Genomic DNA, 23040 nt, shown 5'->3' on the forward strand with positions numbered 1-23040 from the left:
GTGAGCCGCCAGCTTCTCTAGGAGAATGCTGTTGGAGACAGTGTCAAAGGCCTTGCTGAAGTCCAGGTAGACCACATCCACAGCCTTTCCCTCATCCACTAGGCGGGTCACCTGGTCATAGAAGGAGATCAGGTTGGTCAAGCAGGACCTGCCTCTCATGAATCCGTGCTGGCTAGGCCTGATCCCCATGAGGAAAAGCAGGGTGAGATGTCTGCCCTGGCGTGAGAGCCCTCCCTGGCCCTGGCCCCGGTGGGGCGGTGGGGGGTGCCTGGGCTCGGGGACAAATAATCACTCACAGACCTGCCCTCCCTGAGGGAGTCGAAGCCCTGCCTTTGGACCCCATCTGCATTTCCTTTGGCCTCCACAGCACGCTGTGATGATGATTTCCCCAACCTAACACCCAGGGCCAGAAGCACCACATCTCACAGGATCAAAGCCGCAGCAATGAACCCTCCTGCCTTCCCCGATGTGCGCCCCATAAACACCTGTCAGCTTCACAGCAGGGTTTAGCTTTATCACCAGGCGTGGTGCAAAGCAACATTTTATTCAAGACAGCCCTTCCCTTTGCAGGCTGGGCATTTACACCACAGCCAGCGTCAGTGGCGAGATGGGGTGACTGCACAGGTGGACACCTACACATCTACCCCAGGAGACAGCGTGAGGTAGGCAGGTGCTCAGCCGCACTTGCCCAGGCACTCGAGGAGCTCCATGCGGATGGCGATGCGCACGTGCCAGCCCAGCGGGATGAGGCGGATGTAGCGGGCCACGATGGGCGGCCGCAGCAGGTTCTGCACCGAGGACGAGCGGTCCGAGTTGCCATAGAAAACCTGGGGAGAGAGGTGTGGGCGGGCAGTTAGGGGGCTGAAAATCCTGCCCCATGAGTTTGGGGTGCCTGTGCAGAGCAGAGGAGGAGGAGGAGGAAGGTCCCTCTCTCCCACCCCCAAAATAAAAATAGCCAGACACAGACAATTTTTGTCACACTGACTGGGTTTTCTGAGTAAGTCACTTCCCCCCCATCGTTCCTCCACTTTTTCTGGTTAAGCTAGACTTAATCTCACCCCATTCTCTCTCATTCACCTTCTGGCAGCAAGGCACCATGTGTTTGGAGTGAGTGTGGCTGACCTTGGCTGTTTGCAGTTCACAAGCCGGGCTCCCAGATACGCAGATATAGACAAAAAATATATTTGGGGGCCCTTCCCCTCTGCTTGGCCACACTGCCATGCTTCCCACTGCCATGACCTGTTTTTTTTGGGAAAGCTTAGCATCTCCCCAGGGCTGCAGGAACTGGTGCTTTGGCAAAGCAACCAGAGCCTCCCATGCTGGGACAGGGCCATCCCCATGGATGGACACTGGCAATGCCTGGGAGGCAGCAGCCATGGCATCCCCTAGCCCACCTGGGCTGCACGGGGACCACAGGCACCACTGTAGGGTCCCCTGTGCAATTTTTCACTTCAAACCAACCACTAATAAGTGCAGCGTGCGAACGGTTCAGTGGGTTGTGACTTAAATAGTTGCAGATTTTGTCTCAGGGGTTTTTCTGCATCATTAATCGTGCACTAGCCCTGGACTTACAGCAAAAGAAGGAGCACCCATTTTGCAGTGTCCAGGCACGGCTGGCATAGTGCGGCCCTGGCCAAGAAAGAGGTTTTATCATGGAGGTGCCACTTCCCCTGCCATGCCAGCTAATGCCTCCATCCTGCCGAGTTTAGTCTAGACTCCACCATCGTCATTAGCAAAAAATGTATTTTGTCCTTCTGCCATTGGTCAGCGTGGCACTTGCTCTTACCATGGCAGGGGGACACCCCTCTCCATGCTGCCCCCAGATGTGGGGTGAGCACCAGGCCCCATCCACCCTGCTGCTCCCACAGGAACCCCTCTTGGGGCACCTCCTTGCCAAGACCCGATGCTTTTGTGTCACCAGATGTGCCCCCTGCTCCACCAATGGCTGAAGCGTAAAGTCCACTGACCCGGTTGTTCCCAGTCTGATCCTTGTAGTAAACCCAGTTGAGGTTTTCGTCGGTGCGGTACTGCATGCTGTACTTGGTCATCCACTCGTCGGCATCGCAGCGCCCTTGCGTGAGGATCCCCGAGATCACCTTCACCTCCTTCAGGTCGATCTGCAGCCACTGCCCATTGTCCTGGTACTTGGAGAGCCACGCGCACCTGGGGGGACATCACCAGCCCCGCTATACCCTCCGGGCCTGCCCTCCTGGGCGGCCCCTCCTGCCCCGACGCTGCTGGGGTTGCCCCAGCCCGCCTGCCCACGGGACCCCTCAGGGAGGCATTTTCAGACTCACCCGAAGCCTTGGCCGTTGAGGCGGGCCTTGTTGGCTGTCCAGGAGGAGTACCAGCCTGTGTACTGGTCGGGGTTGGAGCAGCTTATCTGGTCAGGGGTGACAGCGCCGGACTCGAAGCCCAGGGGCTTGTGGTAGGGGCACTCTGCAGAACAAGGGAAAAAACATGCTATCATAAGGCCACGAGCGGCTGGCTTTGTTTCCTTGTTGCATTTGCACACTTGTCAACACCCTCTGTGGTTTCACTGCTCCCTGTCCTCCCTGGCCAGGATGCTGGGGATGCTCTTAAACCTAGGCAACAACCCCTGCAGTATTTGCTCCCAGGGGCCATGGGGTCTTCATTTCTAACTCTTCTCTTGTATAAATTTCTGACTCGTCTCTCTCTCAAACTTCCCAAACCTGTGCTGCCTGCAGCATTTGGGGGGGAAGGTTTTATTCAGATGTTGCAGTCCGAATCTCCTTCTTGCAAGCATGTGGAAGCAGATCCAGACTGGATCCATCAACCTGGATCCAACCTCCAGGCTGTCAGCCTCTGCCTGGTCCTTGAGAAATGCCTGGCATGGATTTTCTTGCTGGACTTTATCTCCTTCTGCTCCTCCATCCACTGTCTTGATTTATGGCTATGCCTGCACAGCAAAATTGCTGAGCCTGCTCTGATCATCCCTCCACAAGCACCCTCAGAACTTCTGCATTTTCTGCTATGGGGACTATCTTTGTATCTGGAGATGGTCTTGTCTTGTGGAAAATCTGCGGGTACTCTGGTGCCAGTGAGGTGTAATGCTTGGCCCTGCCGAAGGCTCAGGGATCTCCATCTGAGTTTTTGCCTTCAGATCTTCAGGCTACCGAACCTGACCCCACAGTTGTCTTCTGTGATAGCAAGAAGTTCAGCAAGACTCCCACTGGCTGCAAAACCACGAGGGGCAGAAATATTCATTCATCATTAAAACTTTCTGTGATGGGTCACCACACAGTGCTCTGGAAGGTAAGCCTTTGGTGATGCTGCCGTGCAGAGCGCCTGCATGCTACCTGGACCTAGTTGGGGTTTTTTTTTGTTATGTTCATTTTTTATGCGAGCAGGTTATCACTACGTATCTAGATACAAATAAAGAAGGTGCTCACAAGTGTCAGATGGAAATTGCCTGGGCAAACATCTATATCATGGGCAGCATTTTTCTAATTTTGCAGCCTGTGGAGCATGTGTGGTCCCCCAAGGGTGACTGTCACATTTTCCAGTTTAGTGTAGTTCGTTTCATGGGTTTCGGCAATAAAGGAGTAAGCAAAGCTCTGCGCAGCTTCACTCATGGGTAGGATGTTTCCTTGCCTTAGCCATGCCTGACCAACCAGCATGATGCCTTGTGTTAAAAATGACAGACATGTGGGGAGCATCAGCAGGCGCCCAGGGCCCGGCGTGACCACAGCCTCCCCGGTGCAACGCCCCAGCACTGGGGTGGCACAGTCGATGTCTCATTAGCAAGCTCCACTAGGTCGATACAGTATGCATCAATATCTCATTAACATATCTTGCTCAGTTGGTACCTCATTAACGTGTTTTTCCCCATGAAAAGACATAGCTGCCATCCCACCTTCCTCCAGGCACGGAAACATCATGCTTTTCCACTGCATTACAAACCCTTGCTCCCCTTGTGCAAGAGGGCGGCCGGGCTGGGGTGGCTTTGTGTGTTTACTACTCGGCAGGCTTATCTTGAACACCACGTAACTTTACTTTTAGCAACATTAATCCGCAGACCACACAACCGTAATGCAATTAGCAGGTCACCTTCTGGCGCGTCTGGCTGCATCACGCGCAGGGACCCGCGAAACAGATGCCTGGTGCCCGCCCGGCCAAACTGGCTAAGCCATTTAACGCCATTACCGCCAACCTGGAGAAAACTCGTGCAGCGGTTGCAAGGCCAGCTGCTCCCCTCTGGCTGTGCCAGAGACAGCTCTGCAACACCTCAGCACAGCTGCTCTGCAAACCGTCCCCAGGCAGCGGGGACACCAGGCCACACTGCCGTGGCTGGGCTGGGCTGGGCTGGGTGAGGAGAGTGCAAAGCCCCCCTGCCTGGGGAGAGAGACAGCTGGAAGATAACAGTGACAACATTCCTTATTCAGGAGAACAGCCTTCATTGGTCAAGGAAGATGCCTTCATTACTTAGCTACAGAATGCTAATGCGTGAAAGCACCCATCACACCTAGCCTGGACAGGAAACCTAGAGCTGCTCTTCTCACACACGTGTCTCTCGGCCATGGACGGATCAACCAAATATGCCGTGTCTCCTTTCCTTCCCTTCCCTTTCAAGGGGCAACAGTTTTAAACTGAAAGAGGGTAGGTTTAGATTGGACATAACGAAGAAATTTTTTACGATGAGGATGGTGAGCCAACGGAGCAGGTTTCCCAGGGAATTTGTGGATGCCCCATCATTGGAAGAGTTCAAGGTCAGGTTGGATGGGGCTTTGAGCAACCTGGTCTAGTGAAAGATGTCCTTGCTCGTGGCAGGGGAGTGGGACTAGATGATCTTCAAAGGTCCCTTCCAACCCAAACCATGCTGCGATTCTGTGATTCCTTGGTGCAAGCGATAGCAGGGTGGTACCAGGCTGTAGCAAGGCTTCAGATGGAGAACTCTACATTGTTAAGGTTAAACAGCAAGAAAACGTGCAGTAGGACAAGGCTGGCATGCTAGGCGTAGGTGCCGTTAGGGAGCCACCGTAAGAAGGACTTCCCAAGGGGTTGGTCGGGGATCTCTGCTGGGCCGGCTGCGATTCAGCATTGCCATGAGGCTCTGCGGTGCGTGTGAGCATGCCGATGCTGCTCCTTGCACATGACAGCAGGGCTGCAGGAAGCAGGGGGATCCTACATGGTGACCTGGAGTGTGCAGTAATCTCCGTTTGTCCAAAATATGCTTTACTGCAGCTCCATGCAAAGGGATACAGTTACAGGTGGATGATGTGCAGGTGCAGGGTGGCACCTTCTGAATGGAGAGAGTCTGCGACAAGAATGCAAGGACTGCAGGGACCTGCCCATCACAGGTGGTCTTCGTGATGATGCTGTGACAAAAAAGAGTTGTGGTGGCCAGCCCTTTGAAAGGGAGTGGCGAGCTCGGGCAGTGCCATGCCAGCTCAGACTCATGTTTGGAGTAGTGCATATGGGTTTCTTTCATAAGAGACTGGGGGAAGCCCTCAGAACAAGGGATATAAAGTGTCATTTCTGGAGTTCCTATAAGTGATTCTTCTGCATCACAGGGGCTGCCTCCAGCAAATGCCTTCTTCCTCTTCATACTTGCCCCAGCAGGCAGCCTTGTGGAGATACCAGCTGCAGAAACTGGAAGGACAGAGCCTGAGAAGCCGTGACCCTTTACTGGGGATGTCTGGGCCACTCTGCCCTGGGGGAGAGACACCACCCATGCACGGCAGATGAATCCTCTCCTTGTAGTTTCTCTGGGCAGGGAAGAAGCCTGTGGGCAATGCTCAAGCTCGGGCAAGTCCCAGGTGGACACGGCTTCCACAGGAGCAGGGTGCTTGGAGGGAGAGCTCAGGGGAAGCAGATGGCCCAGCAAGGATGACTGGAAAGGCTCTGTGCTTGTCAGCTGCCTCATGCCATGGGATGGAAACCTTCAGGTCCAACACAAGCATGGGATAGAAATGCCTGGGGTTTATTCCCCCTCTCATTTCTGTTTGCATATGCCTGCAAGCTCTAGCGATGGTGTCATATCTTCTTGTCAATACACATTTTTATTTGCTTTCTAGCCCATCCTGGCTTTCACTCAGACCTCTTCTAGGGTAACTCATTTAACCTCCTCCTCCTTCAGGGCAGCCATACCAAATGGTGAGCACGGGGGTGACTGTTTTCCCCATCTGTCTCCCCTGCGGAACCCAGGAGCAGCAAAACACATCTCAAGTTGTTGCACAGCCTCTTGCAGGAGCTGGGAAGAGGTGGTTGCTAGTGGGCATGAGGCAGGCAGGTACCACTTTTGGCACCCAGCCCCAGAGGGGGTGAACACCTCTGACATCTGCATGACAGGGGCCTGAACAAGAGTGCAACTTCTGTGGGACACATGAGCTAAAGCTGTGGATCAGCTGGGCACCGATAACATGACCTGTGAGGAACGGCCGAAAGAGCTGGGCAGGGGCAGCCCAGAGAAAACTCAAAGGAAACACAATTGTGGTCTTTTACTGTTTAAAAATATGCTGCAAAGAAAGAATAAACTGTTTTCTTTGACCCCTGGGGAGAGGAGAAGATGTCATAGGCTAAACTGCAGCAAGGGAGAATCAGCCTAGGTTGTACAAAAGGTTTCCTACAGCAAATCCTGCACACAGCAGTAGCTGCCCCAGGCAGTTTCTGGGAGCACCGGCACTGGGGGCTGTAAAGACAGGGCAGGCAAGCGCCTGCCGGCACCGGCCAGCCTGGGCCACCCTGGGTGACCTCCCAAGGCCCAGGCACGGCCCCTGCTGCTGCTGCCCCTCTGCCCGAAGGTACGGGGTCACCCTGCACCTCCCACCAGTGCAGCTCCCCCGGCCCCACCAGGAGCTGGGTTTCGAACAAGTACCACCATAACATGCCACCTCTGCAATGCAGGGTGCAACGGGGGAAGCTGCTGAAGATCACCAAACATGGCTAAAAGCGCACTGGCCCATTACCTGGCATGCACTCTAAGCTGTTAGTCCTGCTGGACCACACCGAATTAGGACCTCCTTGGCAATCGCATTTGCAAGCCTTGCTGTGCCACAGCTCCAGTCTCTCATCCTAAAAGGAAGGTAAAAAACCAATAAGAAATCAACATAGTCATCAACAATAGTGACACAAGGCTAAACCTGAGTCCTGAAGCTTAGACAGACACTCACGCCTGCCCAGGCTGCTGTACCTTCTCTGAGCCCCTTTCTTCATGCCAGCCCGGCACGAAACATGGGATGACTCCCCCTTGGATTCAGAGGTCAGAGCACGTGTCTGGGCTTGGAGGCCCAGGTGCCTTCCCTCCTTCTGCCTCGAGGCACCAGAGCCAGGCAGTGTTGGGCCCCCAGCATCTACCCGGCAGCCAAACCAGCCAGAGAGACTTACCTCTCCTGGGGACAGGGCCAGTGCAGCTGGGGCAGCGGGCATGGGGGGAAGAAGAGAGAGAGAGATCAGAAACAAAGATGCTGCAAGCAAACGTCGGGAAATGCAATGAACATTTACTCCTGAGCTGGGGACAAATAAATTGAGAAAGGACTGACAAATCTACTGCGTTTCCCCAAGCTGATTGCCAGGGGAAAGCAAGAGGACGTGGGCAGGAACAGGGCACTGCGTGTGCCCGTGCTCATGCTACTCCCCCACAGTGTTTTCTTTTCGATGCCTTTGGCATCTCTTCTTTCTGATCAGATACGCCTGAAACATCCTGAGGAGAAACCCATGCCAGCCCCCTTGGCCTCTGCTTTACAGCTAATTTCACCCCTATCCCTTTTTGCCGTCTTCCTGCCCCACAGTTTCCCTGTCCCCTTTTGCCCTTAAAACGTGTGAGCTGATGAACCCCAAGGGTGAAATCTCAGCCTGGTGCCACCGCAAATCCCCAGTGCCTTCAGAGGAGACGGGACACCCTGCGAGGTGCCTGGCCTGAGATCACTCCCGCTGGATGGGATGGAGGAAAACGAAATGTAAATAGGTCTTCCCAATCCATCTTACATAAGAGACTGTCTTTTATTTCTTTCTTAGAGAAAATCAGTTGTTGTGGCTGTAGAGGAAGAGCCGCTATTTTTGTAACATCTGACCTGTTTTATCTCCTGCCTGCCACTGAGCAATGGGGTTTTTATGAGCCCTTTCTTTACTGAAAGGGCTCTCCCGCTTCCCAGTGCAATCCAAAGCAGACTATGTTAATAGCATTTGGACTGGCAGAATAGTGCCCAGACAACTATGAAAATAAAATGACTAAAAAAAATAGTCCCGTGACTACTGATAACTCATCAACACAAGTCAAATGTCAAACATTTGTTTTCAATACCAGTAGGGAATCTGCAAGCCACTAAGGACCAAGCTATTGAGCAGGTAAAAACTTGCACGCAGGAGCCATGAGAAACCCACCATCTCCAAACAGAGGTTTTCTGGGTAGGAAAAGAGGATCTTTTCACCAAATGAATTAGACTCTGAATTATTCACTGAAATCTAGTTATTATTTATTCATTCATACACTGTCACTTTGCTGAGCCTAGGAAGCTCCAACTAATGCTGGGAATTTACATCCCACATTTCTATAGCAAGTTTCATCTCAAAAGACTCACAAACACTGTGCAATTATAATCAGCTGAAATATAAACGATATACAAAGCTCCGTTTATTACTCAAATGCAACTGCTCCTTGGGTGTGACATGGAGTCTGAATGTATCAAGAGTCTGAAAGAAAGACCCCAGCAAAGAACAAAATGATCAAGAAATAAAGAAAAAAATCCTTTCTTTAATGCGGAGATGGTCTCCTTTGCTTCAGTGTCCCAGGCCATTATTTCTGGCATCAGGAACTTACTGCATTAACCCAAGGCATCGGTCCTGGCAGAAGAGGTAAACGTTGGTCTACAATAAAAATACGTGGCTTTTAGTCGGGCCCAAGAGGGAGGCAGGGGGGCACCCAGACCCCATCAAGCTCAGCAGGAAAACATGGGTGCACGTCTCCAGATCTGGCCTCCTGGAAAGCGTAGGCTGGGGGCCATGTGCAACACCGCGCTCCACCTTTCCCAACAGAGATGTCCCCCAGCCAAGTCCCATGACTTCTTGTGCAACAACAAAACCAAGGCGGAGGTGCAAGCCCAAGGCTACGCAGTGCATTGCCACCTCTCTGCTGTGCCACACAGCATGAGGGTGGTTTAAGTTAAAGCTGCCTGTCATCAGATCAATACGCTACAAACCAAGACATTATCAACTATCGAAACTGTATTGCCTTTGCCAATAAAAGCAATGAAGCGCGTCTCCTGCTCGCTTGGTGCTTTCTTTGATGCCAATGCTGGAGCGGCACTGGCAGCGGGGGCATGGGAGCTGGGCCGGTGGGAGCCGCTCCTGCCCCTCCAGCCCATGCCATGGTGGCCTTTCCTGGCAGGATGGGTGCCCTGCTCCGGGAGCACCGGCTGCAAGGACTAGCTTCAGTACCCTGGGATTTGGGAGCCTGGCTCCCCAGCCAGCGCAGCCTGTCACGCGTCCCCACAGCCCAGGTCTGAGCTCACGGGGCTGCAGCCTCAGCTCCTCCAATCTGCAGGTGTTCAAGTTTCATTTAGAGATGTGTGCTCGCTACATATTTCTTAACCTCTTTATTTTCACCTTTGGAAGACTGATTTTTGTGGAAAACCTTTTGTGGATCATTTTGTGTTTTCCTCCCAGTGGTTAAATGCACTTTGGCCTGGCAATGACCTGACAAGTAAGTGGAGCTACACAGAGGTGAAAGCAAAGGTGCCTGCACCTCTTTGCATAAATACTTGCCTTGGCTCCCCTGGAGCACCCAAGGTGCTGCAGGGGGACTTTGGGGCTACAGAGAAAACCTGGTAAACAAACTAGCAAATGAATATACTTTGTATAGGAATAAAATATTTATCTTTTCTCTTCCACTGCATACCAGCAGCCCACTTACATGTGTGTCAGGTACATTTGCCCAGCATGAGGAAGACTGTATTGTGGTGAAGCCTACTCTTGTGCACCATGTGCCTGCAGTGGGGAAAGGGGGCGTGAATTACCAGGCTGATGTAGGGGTATTACTTTGGGTCCATGCTGAGCCCTTCAGCAGGCCTCCTGAGTCCCTGCCGGGTGTTTGAGAGCCAAGATCAAAATTTGGCACCTCATTGACAGATGCAGCTGGAAACCCAATGGCTGTGAGTGAAACAACAGAAAAAAAAGGAACAGTTTTCAGGTGGGTGGGTGTACGGTAGCACCCACTCAACCACCAGGAATAAACCCTCCTACCCTGGCTGCCCTGGTGTTGCTTGGGTAGCTGCACCAGGCCAGTGATGCCTGCTCCTGAGCTACAAAAGCAGCTTTTAGGGTTTTTAGGTTTGTCAGCCAGGGGACATCACTGCAAATCAAGCAAGGGTGTGAACTTCAAGCACAAAAGCCCTTTTTTCAGTGCAACGTGTTATTGGGTCAGCCTTGCGACACACAGTGGTGCAAAGGCAGTGCCAAGGCAGGGGTGCCAGCCTGCTGCCCCTACGGCTGTGCCCAGTGGGCTGGGGGCCTCCACACCTCGCCGCATGGCTCGCTGGCATCTCAAATAGGAGGTCAACTATGCCTTTTTGAGCTGCAAGAGGTTAACTGCTAAGGGCTCGCTCCCATGAGCAGCTCAGCCATCCGACCGCTGGCAGCTGCAGCCTGCGGCACAGGGGAGCGGGCAGGCTTGGCTTGGGCTAAGCACGGCAGTGGATGGGCCAAACATCCTGCCTGGGCAGCGCGGCCTGATAACCCCTGGCATCGGGAGAGGAAAGGAGAGGAAAAGATGCCCTTGCCTGCAGTCGGCCGGAAAAAGTAGTAATTGATATATTGGTGTGTTTACAGCTGTGACGGGCCCTGTCCTACAAAGGAAATGAAGAGGAAAGCTGGCTGCCAATAGTCTAACAATGTGATGGCCAGCATGCTTTTATAGTGAGTGTGTTTGCCTTCAAGGAAGGTTACAAAGATAATTGGTAGTTGTAGGTCAGACAGAACGAATTGCTGCAATTCGTGGGAGAGTCATAAGTCCTGCACAGCCGCTGGGGGCTGTTGTGTTAAAAGTACAGGACTGAAAAAAAACCCAAAACATTAAAAAGGAAAGAGCCCTATTTACAGCCCCCACAGTGCCCCAGGACATTCAGCAAACCATCAGTTCAGTGAAATAAATTATTATCTGTGCGTGTTTGTGAGAGGCAGGGAGATACGGCATGCGCCTTTCCTGTCCCTCCATCCTGCCCTGCAGCATGGCGCATCCAATGCACTGCCGTCCACAAATGTCACCCCGTAGCACCGGATTTGGGGACTGGGGCTTGGACAAGCATCAGGGGATGATTTTGTGCCGGAGCACCCATCCCAGTGAGGCTGGGCTGGAGCATGGACCCCGGGGCGGCCCCGCTAGGCACCCACCACTGGGCAGGATGGAGGGCAGAGACATCCCAGGGACTGTCCCAGATTTGGGGGAGGAGGAAAAGAGCTGGCAGAGGCAGTCCTGGGATGCTGGGAGGACATGGGTTTCCCAAGGTGGAGGTGGGATAAAGCAGCAGCCACAACTTGGGCTACCTGGGGAAAGGAAGGGGCAAGTGGTAGCAAGGAGGCTCAGCTGCTGGCATTGTAATGACAGGAACAGGTAACTACGTGTCTCAGAAAGTTTGTGGTCATTAAGAACGTGGTTGAACAAGAGAAAGAAAGGAGGAAGGTAAGTGGGGGGCAGAAGTAACACCGCCAAAGGCTGGGCACATTTTGATAAGGTCAACTCTGAGAAATCATATTGAATATCCTGACCGTAGAGCCACGACAGCAAGCCATCTTTTTTTAGTGTGGATAGAATTAATGACAGATGTACAAGCATGAGAAAGCACATTATAAAATAAAACAAAACAGAGAAATAAAATATAACACAGAATAAATGTCAGTCACTCAATTTACTGGAGTAAGTTCACATAAACCTGGTCATTGCAGGCAAAGTATGTGGAAAATGTTAATAACTTTGTTTATTTATTGACTTTAGATGTTTATCTGTTGATTTAGGTGACCTAGAAGCTTCAGCTGGAAAAGAGTTAATTTTGCCTTTCATCTCTGTAAGCAACATCTCCGTTTAACAGAGCTCAGAGGGATGAGCAAAATTGTTTTCTCTTCGCTTCTCTCAGTGGAGAGCACTCCCTCCGTGATGCAGCGCTTTCCCAGCGTGGTGGCTCCTGCTGCAAAGCTAGTCACCTGCTTCGCTTCTACACATGTGGGCCATGGGGCAGGGGAAAGGAAAACAGCTTAAAAAAACCAGAAAAATGTGACTGGAGCCCCAGAAAAGCTGTCACAGAAATGAAAGAGGTGACTGGAATGAATGGCACTGGTTTTGTCACGTTTTCTGAAAGGCAAACCATTGCAAGTCCCTGTTTTCCTTGAGCGTCACATTAGAGAGCATCCGGAAGCAGAGTTAGGTGAGGCAGTCTGCAAGCAACACAGAGGGACGAGACACTGAAAAAAGCATTGCAGTACCTCTGTGCCCATCAGGTGCTAGTTTGTGGGTTGCCTCATTATTAACCTAGGCTATTTTTACATCCCAGCCCTGGAAATCGTGCCAGGCGAGCGAGGTGACTCACATCAGGCTGCGCCAGCCTCTGTAGCAAGGTGCATTTGGGGAAGCTGCCACGTCCCAGGCCACTGTCGCCCATGGCGTTTTTCCCGTCTCTCCTTGCCCCTGCGCCAGTGGCGATGGTCCCAGGGAGCCCTGCTGCAGCCGTGGCCGGTCCCCAGGTCCCCTTGGCAGGCATAGCTCCCTCGCCTGGTCGCTTCATGGTTGCTTTTGTTGTTTTTCCCCCAGGGCTTTTTCTGTGGCCATGCTAAGCAGGCTCTGCGGGGACCATGTCGTGCAAACAGTGCCTTTATTTCTAAAAAGTGCAGGCTTTAAACAGTCCTTGGGAGCTATGCTGGCAGACAGAGACCCCCAGGGCATACACAGATCTGTGTCTACCAAAAGATTTTGGGAGCTAGGCTGGCCTGGTGAAAGCAGGGCTTTCATCCAGGGGCTCTCACCACCTAAAGCTGCACTGGGCCAAATGCTCAGCCTGTTTCCCCTGTAGGTGATATTCTGGCCCTGGCACCCCCCAGGAGGGCACCGCCGCCCCGGCACACATCAGCCTGCGAGGACTCATCTCTGCTGATCACTGACAGGCACGGCCAGAGCCAGAGACTGAAGGCAAGACCAGCACCAGCATCAGCCTGTGGAGGGGAGAAGGTCTCATACTTTGTGTTAAGCTCCTCTCTCGTGCTTTAACACAGCTGCTGTTTTCCTCATTCATTTTGTGGGGATTTTTCATGGTTTTATTATTTTCATTTCCATTTAATTTTTTTTATTTGAATGATTTTTATTTGGTTTCCATTTTCATTCATTTGTATTGTGTCTCATTTAATATTTACTGGTATTTATCTGAAAGTGAGAAAAAATATACTTAAAATAATGACAAATATACCTATTTAATGCATATCCATTTCTCTTTTACACCTGCTGTCTCCATAATTTTTCTGCAAAATTTTTTTATGTTGTGAAAATATTTGAAAAAAACATAAATAATTTGGAAAAAATCAACCTTTTCCCCTTTTCTTCTTCAGAGATGTATAATTATCTTTTTTTCCAAAGTGTTCCTTTGAAAATTTTTGGCAATTTCTGATCTTATTGACATGTTTGTTCCTTCCTGCTTAGAGCTCTGCAGAACATTGCCTGCATAGTAATTTCATTAGATGTATCGATTATGCCAAAGGGCGGCACTAAAGATGTTATTTACTTGATCCAGAGGCGGGTTTGGGCCTTTGATTTTGGTTTTTTTTTCAAAGCTGAAAAAAACAGAGGGAGAAAAAGAAATCCACTCTTTTAAACTGCTGAGATGTGCTTATTCCCTGACGTGTAGTGAGCATGGATGGAGTAATGCGGCGCGGGCACGTCACATTCAATGTGCTAAAAGCATATTCATGTCAATCCAGGGCTCGGGGTGCTCCCCCTCACCATATGGAGGGGGCCCGGCAGCTGCTGCGGCTCTCGTCACAGAAGCCTGCCTGCTGCACCATATGCTGCTGCTGCTGCGGTGGTGTCCCCGGCAAACACGAGCCCAGCCAAGGCGCGGGGGCTGGGGGTACTCCTCTAAGCCACTTGCTCTGCAGGAGAAAATAAGCTAAGGAGCTTATCACGGCATCAGTGCATGTGGCTCAGAGGACTGACCTAGCGGCACCTTCACCGTGGTGGCAGAGGCAGGAGTGTGAGGGGAACCTGGGCAAAGAGTCGCTGCTCGCTCTTTATCCAGAAGAGGACACTTGGACCATGAAGCAGAGAAAACCAGTAAATTAAGAAAACCAGTAAATTAAGAAAATAAACTAAATACCGAAGGAGTGATGCCTGGAAAGTGATCCTGCAAGTAATTTTTCACTGCAGGCTCTCTGAAAATATCCTGATGTGTGGGTGTCTATTAAAAGCAAGCTGTGTCTGGGATTCAGAGCAAGGTATGAACTCATTCCAAGGACTAATTGCAGTTATGCCACCCATTGGGAAAAAAACGTTGGAGTCCGGGTAAAAACAGCGTTCCAAGAAGCTCAGGCACCAGTAACCTTCCCGTGTGAAACAAAGGAGAGCGAAGAGACAAGGTATGAGGGGAACGCACAAATATTTGCTGGAAGATTAAAAGGAAGACCTATTAATTAGACAGAGCGGGGTACAGCCAAGCATAACAGGATGAAGTGAAGGCATGGCTAGTTGAGGAACACTTTCCTATCCATGAAATTTGGTAGACCAAAATATTCAGTGGAAACAGAGAAGGATAGAAAAAACTAGACGAAGCAAAACACTGAGAATTCAACATCCATGGGGGAAAAGCTGGACTGTCTGATAAATCTGTCCCACACACTGACAGATCATACTCTATTCACCCAGTAATATTGGTAGATACTGCCCAGCACTTAGCAAGAGCAACCTCAGCCTTGTTTAAGATAATAGCTTTGCCATTGGCTTTGATGAAGCCAGAAGTTCAAACACAACCCAGAAAATGATCTCCTCGTTCCACAGCTGGGTTAATTAAAATGGAAGGAGACCGTGACCCTGAATTTTCTGGCTTCTTCTAGCTCCTGCTTGCCTGTTATCATTGCTACTTTTCTGAAAAGTAAATTTGAGAAAGCCTCAAAATTGATAAATACTTTTCCCATTTTCTTGACTTATGATTGCTTTTTGTTCTTAAAGTGCCTTTGGAAGTCTTTTCCAGGCCAAAATACCTGAAAGAGCCTTTAAAAAAAGGCAGATCTCCATCAGCAATGTCTTGCTGCTAGAGAAAATGATCAGGTTTTGATTAATCAAGAGTTTTGATTAATGAAGGACCAGTCTTTCATGTTATACTGTACCTCATTTTTCAAATCAGCATTATTATTTACTCACTGGCTCAGCTGCACTACAATTTTCTTTGCAAATTCATATTTTGACAAATTATATGGCAATTTTTTCACACTGCAATTATTTTGTGAAACAGAGTTTTACTACTGAATATTCATAGAGCTGTAAGAACGCTGCTCACTCATGTACATAAACCACACATCTCCTCCACAATTTTGCCTTTCCCCGAATCATTATGCTTCCATGAGAACGCAGATAAGAGCTTGCTTTGTACCCCACAGTCCCTGGCAGAAGAAAGAAGTGTGGATGAAACAAGAAATACAAAGAGGGACATCTGAAAGTGCCTCTCAGGAGGCAAAGTGCATACCTTTGTACCAGAAAAGAAGAGACAGCAGGACGCTTCCCATCTTGAACCGCATCTTTTCCTTCCTCTTTTGGGAATAGCTCCTTAGCATTCTGCTTGGCTTGCTGGGAAGGCATGAGATTAACTTAAGCATTGCGTAAGCACCTTACTCTCCTCCATACTCATGATTTTATCAAGTACCATCAAGCCAACTACACAATTATCACTGTCAAGCTCCATCCTAGAGGATGTGTCATGTGTAACAGTTTTTAAAAGGTAAGAAGTACTGAGGTACTAACACTCTGAGTGCGACTCTGATTGTGTATGTAGACATACGTCCAAATAAACAAGGATATACCTACCTAGAAACCACGAATACCCTCCATAGAAATGCAGATGTCTAATGGTTATAAAATATATGTAGTATATATTTTCTGTTGTATGTAGTATGTATTTATTATCTTCCACCCCAATTATTTACCTCTACCCTATCAATGCCTTTCCTAATAATAGCTGTGTGTAGAAATCTGCCCTGGCCTTACTGCTCTTTCAGTCACTGAATTGCAAGGGGCTGAAAACTGCAATTAGTAGATCAAACAGAAATAGCACATTTCATTTGTTTACTTGCTGAGCTGTAAAAATCTCAAACCAAATAAGTAAACCTCCCTTTGCTAACAGTTCTACCTATAGTATCCTCTCAACCAGTTTACATCAAAGAGAGTTACACATTTGATTTTAAAATGACTGAAAGATTCAAGACAACAACAGACTGCTAGTGACTCCAGTGGATCTTGCACCTGTTCCTCCAATCTCTGTTAATTATGTGCAATTAGCAGTGAATTTTTAATGGAGGTTTTTGAAAGTAATTGCTTCAGAAGCAGCTTTCTTTGTTTCAAAAGATCTCGAATTGTATGCACAGGGAATAGATTAAAGTGCTGCATAGATTACGTGGGCTGCTGTTGAATTAATCTAGACCTGTCTCTAGTCTTCTGGTCTACATCCATTCAAAAAATGCTGTGCAAACAAGGATACTGACTTTTCAGAAACAGTCCCCTGGGCAGGATTCATCTCACCTGCCTTTGGATACCCACAAATTTGGAATGCCCTGTAAATGGGATGTCAGGTACAGCATCCCTCTGCAGTCGCAGCTCCAGAGCTGATGCATCCCGGCCTCACCAGGGCGTGCAACATGGATGGGATGAGTCTCCTGCCAAGGGGGCTCACTGCTTTGCTCAGCCTCGAGCAGTTTAACCTCCTCAACCCAACACTTCTCCCGCTTTAATCTACCCTCAGGGAGAGGGCAGGTTATCGCAGGCAGACCCCGGCATGGACACCGCCATCCTGCTTCATGGACCTGGGCCAGCTCAGCCCAAACACTGGGAAGCATCAACGCATGGCAGGGCAAGCAAGCAGGGCGGCTCGTCCCAGGCACCAGGAAGGAGGCCATTTTCCTAAGGGCAGGGGGCTGCTCCTGATTTTTTCTCAGAGGCCTCACACTCATACGCAGTACACCTATCGGGTCAGCAAGACCCACCAGAAAGTTCAGCCAGGGGGTGAACAACCGTGAGCCTCATTGAGGGTACCAGGGAAGCCTCTGGTCATCCACCATGGTGCGGCATCTTGCTCCAGGCTCTACACAGTACCCGGGCAAGGTGCTCTCTCTCCCTCCCTTTGCCATCTGGTCTAAAATGGGCTGCCACAGAGACAGAGATTTCCAGAGCTGCTGAGGACACACGGATGTCTACTCCCTCTCTGCCTTGATGAGCACTTGGTATCTAAATCCCATGGGCTTGAAAATCCCATCTTAAAAATCCCTAAATACCTTCATCCACATATCTCTTGGAAAACCAGACCAGGGCTTCAGCCTCTTGCCTTATGGTCTCATGAGCACAGGTCACTGGGAAGCAGAGCTGCCCACCCAGAGAGAAATCACCTCCTGTATTTTAAAAAAAAGAAACCAAATTCTCTCCCATCACCCCAAGCAGTTTAAAATCAGCTTGGTTTATGGTCAACTCCACCCTTCAAATCGGTCTTGATTTTGTGTAAGAAATGCAATAGCTCAGGGATCACGTTCAGAAATAGCACAGTTATTATCAGAGGACATTTCATCCAAAGGGACCCCTCAAGACTGGTGGCTCCCCAGTTATAAAATTCCCTCCCCACAGGAAAAAGGGCAGCCTTTGTTTAAAAATGTGTCTGTAGCATTCAAAAAATCAAATTGGTTCACATGAAGAGTAGAAGAGCCTTAAAATTAAAGTCTCTGTATAAATACTATGCAGTTTAGATGCTCTGTGTCTAATGCTGTTGATGGTCCTTCATTTTAATAACTGTAAACAGCAAAACCATGCTGTCACTGCAGAAAACATTGCTAAATGAATCACATAGTTAATTCCTAGCAAGCATACAAATACTTTCAGGTACAGAAGACAGAAAACATTTTAAAGCCAGTACACAATACAGCACCAGAAAGGGCTACATTTGCCCTTTATAAAAAATAAAAATAATTTTTTTAAAAGGATAAAAATTAGCCTGGCATTGATTATAGAACAAAACTGTGGCTGGTACAAACGGTCCAAAGTAGGACAGTTTGGTGACATCCACGCTGCTACATAAAACAGGGGCAGGAACTGCCTGGGCAGGTTCACTCTTTTGGCCACACATCTTCTCCAGGTCCAGCTCATGTCCCATTGACCCTAAGACATTTTTGTTTGTTTTTATGGCCCTCAGATATTTTGTTGTGCTTTCTTCCCCCAGATTGTGGCAAATAACACAAAGGCCATCCTGCACCACTGGGATGTTTTTAGTCTGTGAAACTGAGAGTACAGCTTGCGTTTCCAGGGGCGCAACATGAAGGCACGGGGGTACGTAAGGGTGCGAAGCCCCTGGGATGGCAGCAGTGGGAATGAAGCCAAGTGGAGGCTGTTTGACACCCTGCCCGGGTATGCTCCCTGGCATGTGTTCTTCCCCAGCTGGGTTAGCTGGCCTGAACCACAATTTTACCAGGAGTTTGCTAAGAATTAAACAGCAATGAATGACCAGAGGCCAGTGCCCCGGTCTGTACCTTGGCTTTGCTTTGTTAACAGAAATAGGTATAGCTCAGCACCGTCTGAGGAGCCCCATGACAGCATCTTATGCAGACTTAATGCTTTCTGCCCATAGCTTTCTCCTTATAAGAAATGAATTATCTTCTGAGCATGGCAGAACTGTGCATCCACAAGCTCTCAAAACACACGGAGCCCTCCCTGGCGCTTGACCGACTGGCAGCGTGCACATGTGCCCTCGGAGAGGAAGCAGGAGGCAAAAGCACCCGCGTGTGAGAGAGAAGTGCAACTCACATAGCGATTTTGTGTTTCTCCCAAAGTCAGAGTACCAGACAGCTAAATCAGAGCGGCGTGCAAAGATTCATGCGTCTGGGAGCTGAACACACATGACACACAATGTCTCAGCACAAATGTGTGACTGGTGCGCTTTGGTTTTAGCACAGTTAGGGAACGTACAAAATACACATTTATACATGTACACGTGAACCACAGGCATCTCTCAGAAGCAGCATACTGACGTGCCGAGAGAGCAAGACTGCCAACGCTTTCAGAGCTTAAGTCAAACCGTCAGGAGCTGGATCCCCTTGAAATGGATGGAGCTACAATGGTCTACACATGCTGAAAATCTGGCTCTTGAAATAAAATATTCTCTCCACAAGTCTGAAGTGTGAGCTTAAGTCCTCTTCTGAGAAGGAGCCTTTTTCCTAAATGTAACAAAAGATGATGCAGATAGTTACCGGATGCTGGCCACCAGGATCAGGCCCACTCCCTGTCACGCATGCACCTGGGGGAACTGTGGCTGTCGTTGGCAGGGTAGGCACCATGGGATCACCATTCCTGTCAGATGCATACCCTACATTAGGAGAAGTCTAGCTATAGCTGATTCAGCTTTGAGCCTGTATCCTGGAAGCAGCCCATCTGTGGAAGACAGTTTATCCAAGAGGCGGGATAGATTGCTTTGGCTTCACCTCTCGTGGGCTGCGCACATGCCACTAACCAAGCTAAGCAGAGGAAAGCCAGACCTGAGTACGTCTGCACTTTCAGGCTGCAGGATACACAGGCCCTTAGTGTCGTTACGGTGCTTAATGTTATGGCCTTATCCTGCTAGGTCTTGCTATGTGATATATGGGTGCTTTCTACCCAAAAGAGCTTTTGCAACCTGGCCCAGGTATCCCTGCACTGCAATCTCTAATTTCAGTTTGCCCATACTCCAGAGTGTTTCTTTAGTAAGAGCAAGCACTGACAAAGGTTAATGGTTTTCTTAAGATGATGATGATTAAGGTAAGTTTCTTAATAAGACCCTGATTAAAGTAATTTAAGCCAATTTTTCTCTTTCATCTTTAAGACAGGTAAATCACACCCTCCCACTCTGATCCTGCAAAGAGAGTCAAGAGCAAACTCCAGCTCAGCGGAGCTAAGGGACCCTCCTCTTCCTCCTCCTGCAGAGACATCTTGGCCCCAGCACCCATTAGGGTTCCCACGCACAGACAGATGCTGTGGCAGCATCCATGCCCAGAGGTTACCCTTTTCTAAAGGCTTGCATGTGCAAAGTGAGACAACATATTATAATTCAAAAGTTAAACTGCTCCGAGGCAAGCTGAGATGGCTCTTTCTTTCCTGATTAATAAAACCAACGATACACACAGTACAGGGGAAAACAAGGACGAAGTTAACCGTGCTTGCTAGCTGTGCGCTGTGAAAAGCGCTGGCCTTTCCCCAGTGCTCAAACACTCCTCCAAACACAGAGGTGAAAGCAACAGTGCTCCAGTCTGCCCCGGTGAGACACCTCCTTGGGGATGCGTCGGGCTGCAGCCTTTGCCACTGCCGTGTGGGTGCTTGCACACCCTTGGCCCCACTTGGGAGGAGGCACTGGCCGTGGCTTCTCCCTGCTGCCACCATGGCTGCCTCTGGTCTCTGCGGTCTGTTTGGTTACCTGGCCAAGGCACCATAGTAAGGCAGGGATCCCTTGCCCACGCTGGTGGGGAAAGGCTTCTCTCGCAGGTGGCGTTCAGCCCCGCCAAAGACAAAGCCTCTGACCTGCGGCAGGGAGAGGCCCTGTCTGCACCTTGTGACAGCAGCCAGCCCGGGCCTAAGCTGCACCCTTGAGAAGGGGCCCAGAGTAAGATGCAAAATGGCCCCTAATGGCCTGTAGATCAGGCAGGCTTAAAAGGAGGGGCGACACTCCTTTATTAGGCTTCCAGCTTGCCCATTCCCCCACACGAGCGACCCGTGGCTCAGCAAGGCCTTGGCGCAGCGAGGCCCACGGCCCCTGCGCCACTCTGGGCTTCCCCTCCACACCAGAGGCATGGGGGCTACCGGCCACCACAAAATGGCTCCCAGGGAGTACAGTATGGTGAGCTATCAGATTAAACCCTGTACATCCTGCCCCGCAGAGCTGTGCCAGGCAGGCAGGTGGAGGGAGCGCCAGCCCTCCCTGGGTCTCTCTGCATTTTGGTTGATGTTCTTGTGGGAAACAGCTTTTTGGGGGAAAAAAGCAAGCGCTGCAGCAACATTGTCTAAATTATGCAAATACTCTTAGAAAAACATGTTATTGCACTGGGCTGTGGAAAGGATCCTGCTGGGCCAGGCTTTCCTGCGTGAGAGGCCCTTCCGCTCCCCTCGCCACCCACTGCTCCTCCTCTGCCGCCGGCAGGACCCGCGCTTTCTTTACGTGCTTATAAGGTTGCCCGTCTTGGGGGAGGAAAAAAACAAACCGACACTCATCGCTTTAAAGGAAACGATGAAAAACTAACGGTGAACGCGAAAATGGTGGTTGGCGCTGGTTCCACTGGGGCTCGAACCCAGGACCTTCTGCGTGTAAAGCAGACGTGATAACCACTACACTATGGAACCACAACGTACATCAACCCCCGCGGCATCTGCGTGTAAAGCAGACGTGATAACCACTACACTATGGAACCGCCACGTACATCAACCCCCGCGGCACTGCCCCTATCGACGAGACGCTGGCGCGCCGCTCCCCTCCACCGCGCGCCGCAGCCGCGTGGGCGGGCAGCCGTTGGACGCGCGGCGAGCCGTTGGGTGGTGAGGGACAGGTTCTGAGGGAGGGCGGGACAGCTCTCCGCAGCTGCAGACCCCGGGCTTTTTTTTCTTTGTTTAAATTGCTGGTTAATTAAAAATGTAGTAATTAAAAATTACCTTAATGCGTTTTCTGCCCCTCGGATAGCTACAGAGGAGCAGTGAAGGCGGTAAATCACTTTAATAGCTCTCACGGTATAGGAAAGCACAGGTAAGGTTTTTGTGCGACTACGGTAGGCGTTCCTCTGCGTGTCGGGGCCTTTCAGCTGGCAGCCTCGGGCCCAGATCTGCCTCACCAAACACGGCCCGGAGAGGCAGGTAGTGAGGGCGAGGGCCACGTGACGGCCTTAACGCCGCGGGTGGTGGGTACTGTGAGCACTCCCCTTCCCGTGCATGTATTCGGTACATCTTTGCTTTCAGCTTGTGCGCTCTAGCTCCGCTTCGGAAATGGCTGGCAAGCCTTCCTGCGCATCCTGCTGCTCCTTTGATTTGCTCGGCTGTTCTGTTCTCCCACGTAAGTGGATAACGGACGTCCTTGGGTTGGTGCGTTACATCTCAGCACCCAGCAGGTTGACCAAAGCATGGGAAAGGCAGGCTGAGCTCCGCGAGAGGCGCAGCGACGCCCCCGCTGCTTCGGGGGAACGTGCCCGCGTGGATTTCATGTAAATCAGTCACGGGAAGGCGCTCCCTTGCTTGCTGCGGAGTGTTTCAGCTCTCTTTTCGGTGGCGGAGGAAGGTGTAGATGATTCCCTCGGTTCAGGAGACAGTGTTTAAAACAACGTACGGAGAGAGGAGGCAGAGCCAGAAGTTTGTGTCAGTAATGCCCTTGAGGAAGCTGTTGCGTGGTGCCTAACGGATCTGCAAAAGTTATGATTTATCCCCTCAGGCACAGCATGGGACACACTAAGGAGTGTTTTTAAAATGAGGCGTGAAAGCGAGACCATTTGCTTTCTAAAATTCACCTTGAGAGCATCGAGGATTTTCCTTTACGAGCAGGGCAGAGGCCCTGAAAGCGGACCTCGTACTGTAGCACGTAAAACCCGCATGTGCCTCCACGGCGGGATCGGAGCGGTTGGGGTGGTCGGGAGGGAGGTGGGCGGGCAGGGGTGCTCGTTTTTAAAATGAGGCGTGAAAGCGAGACCATTTGCTTTCTAAAATTCACCTTGAGAGCATCGAGGATTTTCCTTTACGAGCAGGGCAGAGGCCCTGAAAGCGGACCTCGTACTGTAGCACGTAAAACCCGCATGTGCCTCCACGGCGGGATCGGAGCGGTTGGGGTGGTCGGGAGGGAGGTGGGCGGGCAGGGGTGCTCG

At 50.5% G+C, this 23040-nt stretch overlaps 1 protein-coding gene and 1 non-coding gene across 2 annotated transcripts; both read right to left on the minus strand.

Moving 5' to 3' along the window:
* Positions 1-528: 528 nt before the first annotated feature.
* Positions 529-15801, minus strand: RS1 (retinoschisin 1). Its single transcript, XM_009276886.2, has 6 exons — positions 15672-15801; positions 7348-7373; positions 6930-7035; positions 2298-2439; positions 1968-2163; positions 529-827 (listed from the first exon to the last, which is right to left on the minus strand). Exons 1-6 carry the CDS (start codon positions 15799-15801, stop codon positions 675-677), a joined length of 753 nt encoding a protein of 250 aa, XP_009275161.2. The 3' UTR covers positions 529-674.
* Positions 15802-21468: 5667 nt separating this feature from the next.
* TRNAV-UAC lies at positions 21469-21541 on the minus strand. The gene has a single exon. It is a non-coding gene; the product is annotated as a tRNA-Val (tRNA).
* Between the last annotated feature and the right edge of the window lie 1499 nt (positions 21542-23040).

Source organism: Aptenodytes forsteri, unplaced genomic scaffold (assembly GCF_000699145.1).
Source record: "Aptenodytes forsteri isolate BGI_AS27 unplaced genomic scaffold, ASM69914v1 Scaffold273, whole genome shotgun sequence".
NCBI classification, from domain to species: domain Eukaryota; kingdom Metazoa; phylum Chordata; class Aves; order Sphenisciformes; family Spheniscidae; genus Aptenodytes; species Aptenodytes forsteri.